The sequence below is a fragment of the Enhydra lutris genome, unplaced genomic scaffold (genome assembly GCF_002288905.1).
Source record: "Enhydra lutris kenyoni isolate GAN:26980312 unplaced genomic scaffold, ASM228890v2 scaffoldscaffold1, whole genome shotgun sequence".
Classification (NCBI taxonomy): Eukaryota; Metazoa; Chordata; class Mammalia; order Carnivora; family Mustelidae; genus Enhydra; species Enhydra lutris.
In genome coordinates, this window is record NW_019154085.1 from 46933930 (window position 1) to 46947022 (window position 13093).

General features: G+C 60.8%; 1 protein-coding gene across 1 annotated transcript; it reads left to right on the top strand.

The window, feature by feature from the left end:
* The first annotated feature begins 665 nt into the window (after positions 1–665).
* On the top strand, positions 666–10609 carry LOC111144827 (alanine-glyoxylate aminotransferase). The gene is made up of 11 exons (XM_022499338.1): positions 666–1071; positions 1169–1361; positions 2559–2623; positions 3230–3330; positions 4567–4637; positions 5941–6025; positions 6943–7038; positions 7662–7731; positions 9026–9121; positions 9687–9815; positions 10259–10609. Exons 1-11 carry the CDS (start codon positions 841–843, stop codon positions 10364–10366), a joined length of 1245 nt encoding a protein of 414 aa, XP_022355046.1. The 5' UTR covers positions 666–840; the 3' UTR covers positions 10367–10609.
* The last annotated feature ends 2484 nt before the right edge of the window (positions 10610–13093 follow it).

Genomic DNA, 13093 nt, shown 5'->3' on the forward strand with positions numbered 1-13093 from the left:
ACACGGGCTTCTCCTCCTTTCCGGGACATGAGCAGCTTCTCTGTGCCCATGTCCCTGGCTTGTCTGGGTCTGGCCCCTTTTCCTGCTTCGTGACCTGCATTTATTCTACCCACCTGTCAGCTTAGCAAATCGGAGATGGCTCCGTAAGCAAGCGTGCCCTTGGTTACGGGACTGAACACCAAACCTCAGGGCCCTTGGGAAAGAAGAGGCACAGGGAATACTTATTTCTAGAAGGATGAGGAAGGAACATGTCCTCAGTGTGTGTGTGTGTGTGTGTGTGTGTGTGTGCGCGTGCGCACACGCGCACGCACGCACGCGTCTATACACACAGGGCATACGTATTTTCTAAACTGAGCCTTTCCCTTAGCTTAGCAAACTATGGCCCTTGGGCCAAATTGGGCCCACCATTTGGTCTTATAAGTAAAGTTTTATTGGCACTCAGCAACCACATTGTTGTCACTTTTGCACTATCACAGCAGGACCGAGGAGCTCTGCCAAGCCAGAAATAGCTGCTCACTGGTCCTTTAAGAAAACCTTTGGGGTCCCCTGAGCCCGGCAGGATGCATTTGGCTGGGGCTGGGCACCTGACAGCTGAGAGGAGCTGGGGGAGGGTGCGGGGAGGGCAGAGGGCAATGCGCCAAGCTCTGTTTCTCATTGACTGGACTCCGGAGGCTCCTCCTCCCTAGCAAGGGTTCAACACCCCGGCTGTCAGGCCCTGACATGCGGGAAACACGTCGATAGGGGGTCAGGTCACCACGGCAAACAACAAAAGTCCAAGGCTCTAGTGGGAGCCCATCGACTGGCCTCACCTCCAGACACCAGCTCGAGGTGCCCTGGGACATGTTCCGAGCACTGGCCAGGGCCACTGCGGCACTGGGGCCCCAAGCAGCGGGCCGGGTGCGCACCATGGCCTCCCACCAGCTGCTGGTGCACCCCCCGAAGGCCCTGCTCAAGCCCTTGTCCATCCCCAACAGGCTTCTACTGGGGCCTGGCCCTTCGAACTTGGCCCCGCGCGTGCTGGCGGCTGGGGGGCTGCAGATGATCGGACACATGCACAAGGAGATGTTCCAGGTAGGCCGAGCAGGGGGCGGCGGCCAGTCCCCAAGCCTCCTCCTCAGCTGGGCAAGGGAGGGGAGCAGGGCCTGACCCATGTGCCCTCTGTCCCCAGATAATGGATGAGATCAAGCAGGGCATCCAGTACGTGTTCCAGACCAAGAACCCCCTCACGCTGGCCGTCAGCGGCTCAGGGCACTGTGCCCTGGAGGCCGCCCTCTTCAACCTCCTGGAGCCGGGGGACTCCTTCCTGGTCGGGGCCAATGGCATCTGGGGGCAGCGGGCTGCGGACATCGGGGAGCGCATCGGTAATATGTGGGGCACAGGGTGCGGTGTGGGCCCTTGCCTCCCCCTTCCCCACGACCTCCAGCCTGCCTCCCAGGTGAAGCTGGCAGACCCAGCCCACCCACCCCACTGAGCCATCATGGCCCTTCCCCAGGCATGCCCATCCCCCTTGTGCCTCCACCTCCCTGCTGGGCCAGCAGCTGCCTTCTCCTAGTGGGCATCAGAGTGCTTAAGAGACTCCCACCTCCCAGGATCCCAGATCTTGAGGACAGCAGTTTCCGGAGCCCGTGGGGAGACGGCGCTGGGGGAAGCTACGGATTTCAGCACAAATCTGAGAGCCCCTGCAGCTCTCCCGGGCTCCCAGGCATCACCTCCACCCTATGACAGGACAAGGTGCCAGAGGCTGAAACCCCCTCCCAGTACCGATATCTCAGAAACAACCCTCTTTCTGGAGCAGCACGGACAAGGCTTTCATTTCCCGAGTACAATGTTCTGGAGAGACAAGAGTCAAAAGCAGGAGTGTGCCGTGGGTTTAATGATTGACCTCGGTGTTTGGAACCATCTCGCAGCTCCTGCATGGTCAGCTCCACACATGGCCGCACTCGGTCCTCATTAATGGACAACCCCCAGTGGCCCAAGGGTTTCCCACCTCTCACCTGGTCCCCTAAGTGCACACACTGGCTTTCAGAGGGAGGCTTCAAGGGGCAGAGGCCGGGCCCTGGTGGGCTCAGCCCCGCGCTCCAGAGGCTCTGCTCACAGCCCGCACCTTGGCCTTGGGATCCCCCATGGGGTCCTGGGACCTCCTCCTGCCCACCTATGGCTCTCTGGGGGTTGGCTATGTGGGGGGGGGACACTGTGGGGGTTGCAGCGGTCCGAGAGAGGGAGCAGGGGCCTGCCTTCCCAGAGCCCCCACTCACCCATTCCTCCTCCATTCGGTCCCCAAATGTTGCTGGGAAGGCATGGGGGCCCCGGGCCTGTGCAAATGCCTGCTTGCTTCCTGGGTGAGAAGCCTGGCTGGGCTCGGGGAGGCTCACCCCAGGAAGGGGCAGTGCAGCTGACCCCACACGCTCATACCCACCTTCCACTTCCCTCTGGCTTCTTCTTTGGGCTGGGATGGGTGGGTTCCTGCACTCACAGGTCCTGCTGGCTCAGCACAGACCCTGTCTCCAATACTGGGGGGCCAGGCACTCGCCACTCACTCTGCCCTTGCCCTCCCCCAGGAGCCCGAGTGCACCCAATGATCAAGGACCCTGGAGGCCACTACACGCTGCAGGAGCTGGAAGAGGTAGGGCCCCAGGGCGGAGAGGGGCCAGCCCACAGAGGGGGCTCAGGGCTAGGACACCAGGGCTGGTGGCAGAACCTCAGCTCTTCCCAGCACCGGGGGACCAGGATAGGAGGAGCACTCTAGTACCTGGGAGCTGGTGGAAAGGGATAGGGATGGTTCTGCCTGGCAGGGAAGCTGAGTCAGGATCCTGGTCCTGTGGGCTGAAGGCAGGATATGGGGGGCAGGACATGCCCTGATGCTCAGGACGCCCCTTCAGGAAAGGTCCATCCCAACCAGCCAAGACCCTGGGGACTCAGCGGACCTCCCAGCAGCCCCAACAGGACGAGGTGGGAAGCTGGCGCCATTCTTTCTTGGTCTCTGGAAGAAAGTCCTTGTCTTCCTGGACAAGCCCACCTCCCAGAGCCCAGACTCTGGCTCAGCGCAGGGAGGGACGCAGATAGGAGACGAGGCTTGCTGCTGATGCCCAGATCTCTACCGTCCATGGGGAGGAAAGGAGAGTGTGGGGGGTGGATTCTGACCTGCCGTCCCCAGCAAAAATCTTTCTGGGCCCAGAGGGAGTCTGAGCCTGCTGGCTCTGCCCACAACAGTCACCTCTGTCCCTCGCAGGGCCTGGCCCGGCACAAGCCAGTGCTGCTGTTTCTGACCCAGGGGGAGTCATCCAGCGGCGTGCTACAGCCCCTCGACGGTTATGGGGAGCTCTGCCACAGGTGAGCCCGTCCAAGGCGCTGGGGGCAGAGCCAAGCGCATGGGAGTCTGCTGGGGGCTGGGACCGCTGGCAGGTCCCTCCAGTCTGGGAGGCAGCAGGCAAGACCCAGATCCCATTCTGATCTTCTATGCCCTCTCCAGCCTCTGTCACAGGGCATAAGGCCCCTCAGGGGTCCTCTGCCCACCAGAGAGGAGGACCCAGGTGCTCCAGGCCAGGTGTGCCCTCTGCCAGCCAGTCCCAGTGGGAAGGGCTTGAGGCGGCCTCTGCTCCCCGGGTCCCAGGAGCTGCTGGGCCTGCCCCGACCTTGTCCTGAGATCCGAGGGCCCCAGAGCGGCCTCCTATGTCCACTACCCTCCTGCAGCCTCCCCACCCCTGCTCGGGATGGGCAGGACCTAGGGTGTCGTCAAGTGGGACCGGCAGGCCCGTCCTAGAGAGTTGACCACAGGGTGCAAGAAGAGAAGCTCTACCCAGCCAGACAGGATTGCCCTGGCAGGGCGGCTATGCACCCTGGGGGAGAGGAGGATACCTGGCACCACCCCAAGCCAGGACAGCCTGTACCCTGGGGTCTTGTCTAGTAAATCAAGCTTGGGCTATGACCCCCCCCAGGACATCCACCTGTCCCTTCTGCGCCCAGCGTGGGCTATGTTCTATGCCTTTAAAACTTTTATTTAAGTAATCCCTATGCCCAACGTGGGACTCAAACTCATGACCCCAAGGTCAAGAGTTGCACGCTCCACCGACTGAGCTGGCCAGGCGGCCTCATGCCATTTTTTTTTTTTTTTTAAATTCCTGAGAAAACATGGAAATGGAGGAGAGTCAAAGCTTTCAGCTGTTTCTGAACCCTGTCCTCCCTGGGTGTCCTTCCCTGGCAGAAGGAAAGCCCAGCCTCGTGTGCTCTGGTCCCCGGGCCCCGCTCAGAGCCCCAGCGGTCCGGCAGGACCACAGTTCAGTGCGGCGGCCCTCAAACACACCTGTGTGGGGGGCCCTATGTGCAGGCCAACCAGGCCTGCCACACTCCCCGGGGTCCCCTCACGGACACCTGCTCCGCCCCTCTGCTCACCCTGGTTCCCACACAGAGCTGGTCCTGGGGGTCTGGCCATCCAGGAGGGTGCACCCTGGAGGAGGCCAAAGGCTCCTGAGCTTTCCTGCTGGCCTTCTGGGGGTTCTCGAGGCCCCTCCCAAAACCCCAGAGAGTCCGAAATGTCCCGGGCTTCACTCTGCTGCCTTGCACGCCCAGGTACAACTGCCTGCTCCTGGTCGATTCAGTGGCATCCCTGGGCGGGGCCCCCATCTACATGGACCAGCAAGGTAAGCCACGCACCTGTACTGCTGCTGCTGGGGGGCCCGGAGCCTGCAGGCCCCTCTGTGCCCGCAAGCTTGCCGTCAGCCCACACCGTGGGTTAGGGCCCCAGGGAAACTTCATCTCCTCCCCCTCCACCAGCTAATCAACACCCCAGTGTTTCCGCTGGGCTGTCAGGTCCCGATGTGGGGAGCAAGTGGGAGGGAGAAGCCCCTCCAGCATCTGGAGAGGTGCTCAGAGCCCCTCAGGTGTGCGTGGGAGAAGTGCCAGGGCCCCTGTCAGCCAGGCTGGGCCTTAGTTTCCCCATTGGCCAGCAACCCACCAGCCTGTCATGTGTAGCCAGCACTGTTTGCAGAGAAACCTTCCAGGCCCAGCATTTCCCCCCAGAGGAAAGTCCTGATCCACATGGGTGGTGCCTGTCTTCGGCCACCCACCCAGCTTGGTTGGCCACACTTCCCCCAAAACCATCTCCATCAGGGAGCTCCGGGCAGGTGAGGGAGAGATTTCTGGGCTGACCCTCAGATCGCTGCTCTGCAAGGAGGGGCACAAGGAGGGGCTCAGGGAGGGGGCCCTGGGGACGCAGTGCAGGTGGCAGGGCTGTCCGGGATGCCCACACTGTGCCCCCCAGGCCGGCCAGCCCACCGTGGTAGAGAGGAGGCTCCAGCCCAGGTCCCCGGAGAAGCTGGGGTGAACCCAGGACACACTCCGCACTTCTGCCCTAACCCTCCAGCCCGTCCTCAGCAGAGGCTGCGGACCTCAGTTTTGGGCCGGCGAGCTTTAGTCATGTCGTTTGGCATGTTTGTCCGTCAGTGTCCTCTGACTCCCTGAACGTACCACAGCTCCCCCTCTCCAGGTGGCAGACCTTTGGGTTCTTTCCAGCTGTGCACTTTCAGGAGTAAACCGTGGACAGTGCTGCTGTCCACGTGAGCCAGTAGCCCACCTCAGCCCACAGTTGTCCCTGCCAGGCTGCACGATGCTCAGACTCACAGCCTCTCACATAAAATTCGGTTTTCGCAGAAGTCAGAAGGCTCTTACTTTGAGATGGAGCAAGAAAACCTGTTTCCCCATCCCCTCGGCCACCCCCACATGCCCACCACCCCTGATGCCACCTGCGTGGGCTTCTCCTCTACCCAGTCCACCGCAAACAGGTGGCCTAAAATTTAACTCCATCTCCCTGGACACAGCGTCGGGTCGCAGAGGTCAAGGGCTGAGTCCGACAAGACTGTCCACCTTGCTTCAGACGGCACCTGCAATGAGCCCGCCCTGGGTGGAGCTCGGCCCCCCAGGAGCACGCGCCCCTCCTCTCCACAGGCATTGACGTCCTGTACTCAGGCTCCCAGAAAGTCCTGAACTCGCCTCCAGGGACTTCGCTCCTCTCCTTCAGTGACAAGGCCAAGTGAGTGACCCGGGACCTCCCACCTGGGGCTGGATGGGCAGTGAGGCCATTGGCCCCTGAGGAGGGAAGGTCAGAACAAGGGAGGGAGGGGTTCCTTGGGCCATGCTCAGACACACCGCTGCTCACCACCCAGCTGGGACAAGTGCACACCCTGGACAGGTGCACTGAAGCTCTGAGCTCACAGGGCAGGGGGTAGCTGGGGCACAGAGAGGGTCACGGGTATGAGCCTAGTAGCCTCAGAAGATTCTCATCATGATGTGTGAGGATGCAGGGCTGGCTTTCTAGAAGCTCCCCAGTTTCAAGCCAAGGACTGGGGGCTCCGTGGCCATGCCCTGTGCCCTTACCCCCAGCTCAGCATCCAGGAGCTGATGCTTCATGGGGTGGGCATGGACCCGCTTTGTCCAACAGCCCCAGTGTCTCCCACGTCCCCAGTGTCCAGACCCTGAGCCAGGGCGGGCAGGGACGGGGGATTGGCCCCAGAAGATGATTACCGTAGGCAGCCCTCGGCCATTTACCAGCTCAGAGACTATCTTGGATGTGGTCAGGGTTTGCACATGGGTGTGGGAACACTGAGCTGCCTGTGGGAGGGCCATGGAGGTGGCTGGGTCCGAGTGCAGGGCTCAGAGCTCAGCTAGAGGCCCATCTGTTCACATCGATCTGGACAATTGATGTATTTAAGGCTTTGAGGCCCGCTGCATTACCAGGGGGCCTGAGAGCCGAAGTCCCCAGCTGTGCCTAGCCCAGGAAGGCACGGGGTCTGGGGAGGCACAGAGCCCCCCTGGGCCAGAGCACAACCACAGGGGTCCTGGGGGACCCTGCACCTCTGGCTCACTTCTGCAAAATAGGAGAGCCTGACGGGACTGCTCCCGGCGCTCCATCCGGACAGGCACGCACTCAGGCTGGTCCTTCCTTCCCAGAAATAAGATCTACAGTCGGAAGACGAAGCCCGTCTCCTTCTACCTGGACATGAAGTGGCTTGCCAACATCTGGGGCTGTGACGACCAACCCAGGATGTGAGGACCGCGGCGGGGCGCACGTCTGTTGGCCTCTCACCACCCAGCCTCTCACCAGTTGTTCACACCTGCCTCTAAGCCCAGACCCCAGCTGGAGCCCCAGAATTCACCAGGGTCAGGCCAGCGATGCCCCCGGGCCTGGGGGCTCATGTCTAGCAGCACGACCGCCATCACCCTTCCATTGGGCCCTCTCCTCTCAGAGTCCCCATGCACCTCTGGGCCCTTTGGACCTGGCCCAGCCACATCTTCCCATTCCTGGGTCTCAGTTTACCCACCTCTCTAAAAGAGGAGCTGAGCTGGGGGTTCCTTGTGAAGCAGCTTTGGCTACAACCTAAGATCCCTTATGACACACGTGGGGCTGAGGGGCTCCAGGAACTGTGCCCTACTCTGGGGCCACTGGGGCTAAGAAAGGCCAGGTGGAGGGGGAGCGCGCCCTAGGCGATCTGGCCAGTGTCCTTGCTCTGAGCTTTGCTCTTTCCAGACCCAGCTGTTTCTCTAGCTCAGAGTCTGTCATGCCCAAAACTGGGCAGCAGCCCCCTGGGAAGCAGGCTGGACCCATTGTCAGAGAGCCTGACTTGCCCCCCGCCCAGTGACGCTGGACCAAGCCCCGTCCTGTCTTCCAGATACCATCACACCACCCCAGTCATCAGCCTGTTCAGCCTGAGAGAGAGCCTGGCCCTCATCGCGGAACAGGTGAGGGGGGCACGGGGCAGAGAGCAGTGTGGAGCAGGGGCAGGGGCGGATCTTGGGGCAGCAGCTTCCAGGAGCCCCTGTGATGAGGCCGGCTGCCCCAGGAAGGCCCCTTCTCTGGACCCCCAAGCCCTTCTGAGGCAACAGATGGGAGGGCTTCCTGCAGAGAAGCAAGGCTTGAGTGTATGGAGAAGAGCATTGCAGGACAGTGGCTCTGAGCTGGACAGGTCGGGCTCCACGAAGGAGCACTGGGAGAGGGGCGGGAGGGCTGGCTGCGAGCAGAGGGGGCTGAGGAGGACAGAGCCCTGTGGTCAGACACAGTGACAGGGCAGGTGTGGACCATTGTTTGCCCCCTGGGCTGCTTAGTGAGGTGCTCCATGAAGGCCCAGCTGAGCGTGAGGGGCTTTGAGGGACTGGAGTTGGCTGGTGGTCCTGAATGTCAGAGGGACTGACTCCAGCAGGCTCAGCACTGTCCTAGAGCCACTGCCAGCTCCCAGGGTGGGGCAGGGGCCGAGCAGGGACAGGCGTGTGTGACTGGGGGTGGGGGTTGGGGGTGGGTGGTGACTTTGTCCAGTGCCACGACCACACTCTCATGGCCCCGGGCGTATTGGCTCTGCAGGACACAGGACAGAAGACACTGCCCCCATCACAAAGGGCTTTCTCATCCAATATCTCCCATGGGCCACGGCCTGCCACCAGCCCAGGGGCAGGAATGAGCACTGCCCTTCTGGGTCTGCTCACAGAGCTGCACCCCGGGGCTGGGCGAGGAGAAGCTGAGGTGTTCTGGAAGCTGGAAGCTGGGTCGTCCCTACACCCAGGCTAGCCAAGGGTTCGGGGGGTATGGCTGAGAGGGGGCGAGGCCCATGGACTAGGGATTGTGGGGGTCCATGTGCTGGGAAGACAGGATACAGTGGGGAGCTCGGAAGCCCCTTCCTGCCCCATGGCCACTTCCGCACCCAGAGCAAGGGGCTCCCACCTCACATTGTCCAGGAGCTGCAAGGTCCGTCCACTGGCCAGGCCCCTCCCAAGTCCCCCAGACCCAGACTATGTCCACTATCCTGAGGTGGCTCCAGCTCTGGTCACTGGGGCAGAACCAGGCCACCAGACTGGGGACTCAGGGGGTCTCAATGGGGATGGGAGTCCAGGCCAAGCCCCCTATGGAGCCCCCTATGGTCTGAAGCTGCCCCCACACCCCCCAGTCATGGATGAGAGCCAGTTTCTTCCACTCTCACCACCGAGGAAGGTGTCCCCCCCACCCTCCCCGGCCCTGCCTACTGGGTACCCTCTGCCCTCCCAGGGCCTGGAGAGCAGCTGGCGGCAGCACCGGGAGGTCACTGCATACCTACACGAGCGCCTGCAGGGACTGGGTCTGCAGCTCTTCGTGAAGGATCCAGTAAGGAGGGCGGACGGCAGAGGGAGGAGGGCAGGGGGGCGTGGGGGGGTAGGGAGAGCTTCTGCCCAGTCCCTGATGAATGGACACAATGTCCTGTGGTCACCTGGGCGGTCATTGTCACAGCCACAGCTCCCCGACCTCTGGATCTTAGGACACTTTGACGCCCCCACTCTCCCTGAGAGCCTCCCCACTTGAAGTAGTTATGGGTGATCTCTGAGCCAGAACATGCCCATCGGCCTCCAGAGCCCTGGCAGTCCCCCAGGCGGGGGGTGGGGGGGGTAGGGTCACCAGCCAGTCAGCCCAGGCTTCTTAGGAAACTGAAGCTCCTTAGCCCCAGGGAGGTCGTGACCTGTCGGAGGGAACAGACACACGGACACACCCAGCGTGCTCGGGCTGCTGGGGAGGTGGTGACCTCACTGTCCTCGGGCCCCTGCTCCCCCACTCCCTGCACATCCCCATCTCTGCCCGGCCCCCCTGGACCCTGAGACCAGGGCTGGCTGGGCCAGATCCACTGGTGCTGGCCACACGCCGTGGGGAAGGTGGCTGAGTCAGGCATATCCTGCAGGCCATCCGGCTGCCCACTGTCACCACGGTGGCTGCACCCGCTGGCTACAACTGGAGAGACATCGTCAACTACGTCATGGACCATTTTCACATCGAGATCACCGGCGGCCTTGGGCCCTCCCTGGGGAAGGTAAGGGGACAGTGGCTACTTGCCACCTGCCACAGAAGCGGCCTTCCCCACCCCCCACATGGAGCACAGTGCACACCAGGCCCCAGCTGAGGCTGGCAGTCATGGGGTCCCTGGGGGGGATCCGGGCAGAGGGACAGCTCCTGCCCCCTTTCACCCCAGCTCAGTGATGTCGTGGGGTGCAGCACCCCCAATCCCACCCAGAAATGGCTTTCCTCTGCTGCGGGTGGACCGACCAGGCTGGAGGCCCCAGGCCTGGGTCCGGCTGTGCCCTCCAAGCAGGCGATCCTGAGTGCTCATTAACCGACCACCATCCTGGCCTCTCCTCCTGAGCTCTGCATGGCCAGAGGGCCAGGGGCTCCTTGTGTGACCGGGACAGGGGCGTCCCCGCTGGAGGACCTGGTTCAGGGCCTGCCTGACATCTGCATGTTCCGCCCCTCCGACAGGTGCTTCGCATCGGCCTGCTGGGCTGCAACGCCACCCGGGAGAACGTGGACCGTGTAATCCACGCCCTGCAGGAGGCCCTGAAGCACTGCCCCCGGAGCAAGATGTGACCTGGAGGCCTGTGGCCCATCCTCTCAGAGGGGTGGGGATGAGGGACCTGGAGCACACAGACATCGCCACATGGCCGGGCCGCAGAGGCGAGGCACACGGGAGTCCCAGACGTCCTTCTCTTCTCTAAGGGGCACCTCCCAGAAGGGGGCTATGTGGGCTCAGGTCCCACAGAACCTCCCATGAGAGACACAGCCCCCAGGTCCCTAGCCCACCCAGAATACTCAATAAAGAATCACTGGGCACCGTCCTCACTGCATGGAGGGTGGGTGGCAGAGATATCTGGCAGGGAGTCACCATGGCCACCAAAGGCTCCTTGGCTCAGGGACTGCTGGGGGACAGAGCCTTGCCTGGGCCCCCCCCCCCGGGGCTGGGAGACAGATGGGGGACCTGTCACTGTACACTGTGGCCCCAGATCTCACACCTGCAAAGGACAACTGCACACACGCCTCCCGAGCTGACTCGTGACTTGAGTCACACATGTTATGGCACCAACACACCCCAGGTGCAGGGCCAGGACAGAAGCCGGGAGGGCTAAAGGTCACCACACATGCGTGTAGGTTGGCAGGTGCCAGAAGTCTAGGGGCCTCAGCTGGACAGCCAAGGTGGCCCCCGGCCCAGGCCCTCACCCCCTCAGCTTGGCCCTCTCTGGTCCTCTGTCCCTTAACTGCCCCCTCACTTGGGGTTTCTGCCTGTGCCTGGCTCCCTTCCTCCCCCTTTATAGGAGTCTCAGAATACACCTTGGCTCAGTCACAGCCACAGCCATACTCCAAGTCCTCACCCATCCTAAGATCCCCAGGTGGGGGGCCGGGCAGGGCCTCTCCCAGGTTGAGGCAGACACCCAGAGCCTAGTGGGCCCCGTGTCTTTGTGCAGGGCCTGGGATGGCCTCCCTCGGCCCCCATCACTCACACAGGTGCCCACCGGGCACTGGGGAGAGCCTTGAGCCGACGGACGCGGCCCACCCCAGGTGCTCACAGCCACCAAGAGAGACATGTGCAGGAGCAGAGAGGGCCCGAGGGTCTGAAACCCCCAAGTCGAAGACTGGGTGGAGGGCGGCTCTTCCAGAGAGAATCGGACGGGGCCCTGTGGGCCACCTTCGTGCTGACAGCAGCCCTGTCTGGGTTGGCTCTTTCTGAGCAGACACGGGGAGGAGAACCCAGCGCAGGTCCCCCGTGCCCCCACCAGGCAGCGTCCCCTACCCCCATCTGATTAGGCCAGTCCTGCAGGTGTTTGCATGTCATATCCACGGAGTCACACAGCACATTCTGTCGTGTGTCTGCTACTTCTGTGTGGCACTGACAATCACACATGCTGCTGCGGGATGCAGGGACGCGCTTTGTCTCCCTTCCGGGGCTGTTCCATGGTCCTGGCATCTGTTTTTGCGCCACTCTGGAGCGTCCTGGGGTCACACAGGAGGTCCGGCTCTAGCGCTAGAAGATGCCACGACGCTCCCTGGGGCTTGTGACCCTTGCCATCCCCACCGGCCGTGCCCTCGAGCCCCAGCTGCTCCATCCCCGCCAACACCTGGGGTGTCTTCTTTTCTAGCGGGGGTGAGATCGTGTCTGATCTGATTTTAACTTGCATTCCTCTGATGCCTCATGATGGACCGTCTTTCCGGGTGGGGACTGGCCATCTGTGGGTCTTTTCTGACTTGTCGGCCTAAGTATTTTCCTCCTTTTATTTGATTTTCATCTTTTCATTGTAAATGTATGGCCATGATTTTATAAGTCCTGGCACTGCGGGTGATGCGTATTTTCCCCCACTCCCCGGCTTACCTAGTCATTTTCTTAATCATGTCGTCCAAAGAGCAGGTCTTTTCCCTCCGTGAGTTCCCAGTTATGTGTCTTCTCTCATGGTCTGTGCCGTTGATAAACTGTCAGGACGCTTTTGATGATGTAGAGTTTCCAAAGATCTCTCTTGTTTTCTTCTGGAAACTTTATGGTGTCAGCTTTAGTGTTGAGGTTCAGGACACACTTTATATTAATTTTGTGCATGGGGTGGAAAGGGGGCAGGTTCGCTTTTATCCACCCCGACAGCCTGTGTTCTGGCAACGTTTCTTAAACAGGCTTTCCTGAGCCCACCTGATGGACGCGGCCCCTCGTCCTTTGATCATCCTTGCAGACGCGCTCTGGCCTCTCTTCCCCGGGGCGCTGCCTCCATCCAGGCCCAGACGGCCGCCCACACCGCAGCTTCACAGAGTCTTGAAAGCAAGTCGTGCCAGCCTTCCGATTCTGCTCTCCCTTTCAAAGATTGCTTTTCTTATCCTAGATGCCTTGAATTTCCACATAAATTTAAGAATCATCTTGTCTCTCTCTTCAGAACAGCTTGTCGGAATTTTGATAAGAATTGAAATAAATCTATGAATCAAGTTAAGGACAACGGACATCATCAAAATATAAATTCCTATTCATGAACGTTAATTTGGGTCTTTTAAATTATACTCAGCGATGTTTTCGTGCACAGGACTTACATACCCCGCGTTACATGTATTTCTGGGTGTTGGACAGTTCTGCCCCTATCGTAAATGGTATTTTAAAAATTTTCTTTCCAGTTGTTTATTCTTAATGTATACAAGGACAATTAATTTTTCTCTCTGTTCACCTGTCTTCTAACCCGGCCAAATTCACAAAGTCTAGCAGTTTCTTTGTGGATTCCTTGGGGCTTTCTATGTAGACAAGCAATTTGTCTGTGAATATGAGTCTCATTCCTTTTCCAATCTTCATGCCTT

Excerpts from the sequence above, each read along its gene's own strand:
- LOC111144827 (XM_022499338.1), top strand. The coding sequence starts at position 841 with ATGTTCCGAGCACTGGCCAGGGCCACTGCGGCACTGGGGCCCCAAGCA. Across the intron at positions 3,331-4,566 it reads TATGGGGAGCTCTGCCACAG|GTACAACTGCCTGCTCCTGG; the intron begins GTGAGCCCGTCC and ends TTGCACGCCCAG. Across the intron at positions 6,026-6,942 it reads TCCTTCAGTGACAAGGCCAA|AAATAAGATCTACAGTCGGA; the intron begins GTGAGTGACCCG and ends CTTCCTTCCCAG.